This window comes from Chrysochloris asiatica, unplaced genomic scaffold (genome assembly GCF_000296735.1).
Source record: "Chrysochloris asiatica unplaced genomic scaffold, ChrAsi1.0 scaffold00176, whole genome shotgun sequence".
In the NCBI taxonomy this organism is placed as follows: Eukaryota; Metazoa; Chordata; class Mammalia; order Afrosoricida; family Chrysochloridae; genus Chrysochloris; species Chrysochloris asiatica.
In genome coordinates, this window is record NW_006408694.1 from 2,493,426 (window position 1) to 2,495,980 (window position 2,555).

Consider the following 2,555-nt stretch of genomic DNA (forward strand, 5'->3'; position numbering starts at 1 on the left):
AAGTTAACTTGCAAATGGGGTCTTGACAATGTAATTGTAGGAAACACGTCCTCTGAACAAATCTTAAACCGCAAATGTTCAAGTGGTAGTCAAAATAAATTACCATAAATTATATGCTAAGGAAATTTAAAAACAGAACCAGAACAACATGAGGCTGAAGATTTCCTTAGCTCTTCCAGGAAGTGTGTAACACTGTTTGTGCCTCCAGCCTGCAGGTTTGGCAGCTCAGGGCCCCGTCAAACGTCAGGATAATTACAGTAATATACCGCAGAACTGGCATCAGACACCACGGAGGAGAGAGCCCCGTGACTGTCCGGGAGATTCACACTAGAGTCATGGCCCTGGTAAGGGAGGCCCATCTCGGGTTTGCACACGAAATGCAGATACTGTTCAAACTCCGTGCGGTCCACTTCCCCAAGGAGTCCGGCTGGTTGGGTTGGGTCCGCGCTGTCCCGGCAGGGCAGCGCCTCAGGAGGTGGCGATGGCTGCCCGGGCCCCGGTGGGTGCTGCGGAGGCTGCATCTGGAAGCAGCGCGCGCTGCCCGTAGCCGCCGGTGAACCCAAAGAGCCGTAGTACATGTGCAGGGCGCTGGGGGGCGCCAGAAGGCCTGGCAGAGCGGGGCCCGCGGGCTCGGGACCCAGCCGGGCGTGCAGGGGTGCTGTGTGTGGCTCTGGAGGCCCGACGTAGTCCGAGGCCTGCGGGTAGTTGTAAGCGCCCGAAGTCGCCGGGCAGTCCGCGGGCAGTGGAGCTGCGAAGAAGGCCGCATCCGGCTCCACGCCGTCCAGCGGGGACGTGTCGGGGGTGGGCAGCGGGTAGCTGTCGAGTGGGGGCGCGCCCAGGCCCTGGCAGTCGCGGTAGTGGCCGCCCATGTGCGGGGGCAGCAGCTGCGCGCCCGAGGGAAAGCCCTGATCCGCGAAAGGCAGGCCCAGACCGTCCATGCCCCCGCGACCGCCCTCGGGACCCAACACGGCTGATGGCGGATCTGCAAGGCCATGCAGGAAGCCGCCCTCCACCCTCTTCAGCCGCTTCACCTGCTTTCGGCGCCGCGGCCGGTACTTGTAGTTGGGGTGGTCCTGCATGTGTTGCACGCGTAGCCGCTCGGCCTCCTCCACGAAAGGACGTTTCTCCGCCAGCGTCAGTGCCTTCCACGACTTGCCTGTAGCGGAAGGTGGGGGAGAGGACCAGAGATTAACCGTGCACTCTGTTACCCACTCGGGCCTTCAACTGAGCAACTGAGGGAGAACGGGTCAAGTTTAACAGTTTAGATTTGGGACCCTCGGCTGCCGAAAAGGCATCCAAATAAGCTAGGAAATTAAGATACAACCTAGGTCGTCTAAGGAGTCCTGGTGTGGCGCTGTGGGTTAAAATGCGCTGGACTGCATAGTCGGTTTGAAGTGCCAGGTCGAGGTTCAGGCTCACAAGCTGCTCCTCGGAAACCCTATACAGACTTGCTATGAGTCGGAACTGACTTGACAGCACTAACAAAAACCGGCTGTCTAAACCTGGCGCTCTTTACCTCCTGGCCTCTGCTCACACAATTCCTGGACGTTCAAGGACTGGCATCATATCCCCCACCCAATCAAGGGACAGAGGACGGGTCGAGGTGACCACAGTCAGGGTTGACTTGGCTCGGGCCATTGGTGCCCTTGCCTTTGCCCAGCGCGCAGAAACGCCGCTCTCCCCGCAAGTCATTGGGCCCCCGCGCCTCCCGCCACCAGCAACTAATACCGAAGCCGGGAAATCAGTTTGGAAAGAAAGTTAGGAGAACGGGAATCGGGATGAGAACCAGGGCCTGGGAGAAAGACGTGGCCGCAACACACTCCTAAGGACTAGGAATTTAAGGTTCCGTAGCAAACCCCAATCCCTTTTAAGGTTCCAGTAACCGGTTTAGCTTTGGTGTGCGCTTTGCGCTGACACCCCGGACTCGGACTCACCTAGCATCTTGCTCAGTTCGGCGTTATGTAGGTCTGGATTCTGCTGCGCTAGCCGCTTGCGCTCGTCCTTCGCCCAAACCATGAAGGCGTTCATGGGCCGCCGTATACGAGATTCGCCCTTGGTCCGGCCAGAAGCCCCGGCGGTCGCGACACTTCCAGCTGCCGCCTCGCCCTTCACTTTCATGTCCCCGAGGGGACTCAGCGATTCGGCCCACGGGCAGGGGCCCATCCCGGCCATCACCGCTGGCAACGCGCTTCGGGCCTGACTCTGGTCGTCACTGGCGTATCCCGCATCCGGGCTACTCATGGCGCTCCAGGCCGGCCCCTCGCCCCGCAGCCCGCGGCTCCGAGATGCCCGCGCCCGCCCTGGGCGGAGGAGAGTGCGAACTGTGACGGTCTCCTGGATTAGACCCTGCCGCCTAAATTCTAGTCCAGACCCGACCCACAGCGCACCCGGCGTCTCTGCTGGCCCAATGACACTGCGGTACCCCCAGTCAACGAGGCCTTTTCTGCCTCGCCTTGGCCAATGGAAAGCTGGGGGCGGGCCGGCGGGCCTCCTTAAGCCCACGCCCATCCCGCGGCCCGAGTTCCAAGTCCGGGTTCAACCCCACGTCCGCCCTT

General features: G+C 60.9%; 1 protein-coding gene across 1 annotated transcript; it reads right to left on the reverse strand.

Annotated features, from left to right (window-relative positions):
• Positions 1-236: 236 nt before the first annotated feature.
• Positions 237-2,313, reverse strand: SOX17 (SRY (sex determining region Y)-box 17). The gene is made up of 2 exons (XM_006871848.1): positions 1,935-2,313; positions 237-1,156 (listed from the first exon to the last, which is right to left on the reverse strand). The coding sequence occupies exons 1-2, from the start codon at positions 2,239-2,241 to the stop codon at positions 237-239; spliced, it is 1,227 nt and encodes a 408-aa protein (XP_006871910.1). The 5' UTR covers positions 2,242-2,313.
• Between the last annotated feature and the right edge of the window lie 242 nt (positions 2,314-2,555).

Coding starts and splice junctions, on each gene's coding strand:
- SOX17 (XM_006871848.1), bottom strand. CDS start 2,241: ATGAGTAGCCCGGATGCGGGATACGCCAGTGACGACCAGAGTCAGGCC. Junction 1,157..1,934: donor CGAACTGAGCAAGATGCTAG/GTGAGTCCGAGT, acceptor CTTCCGCTACAG/GCAAGTCGTGGAAGGCACTG.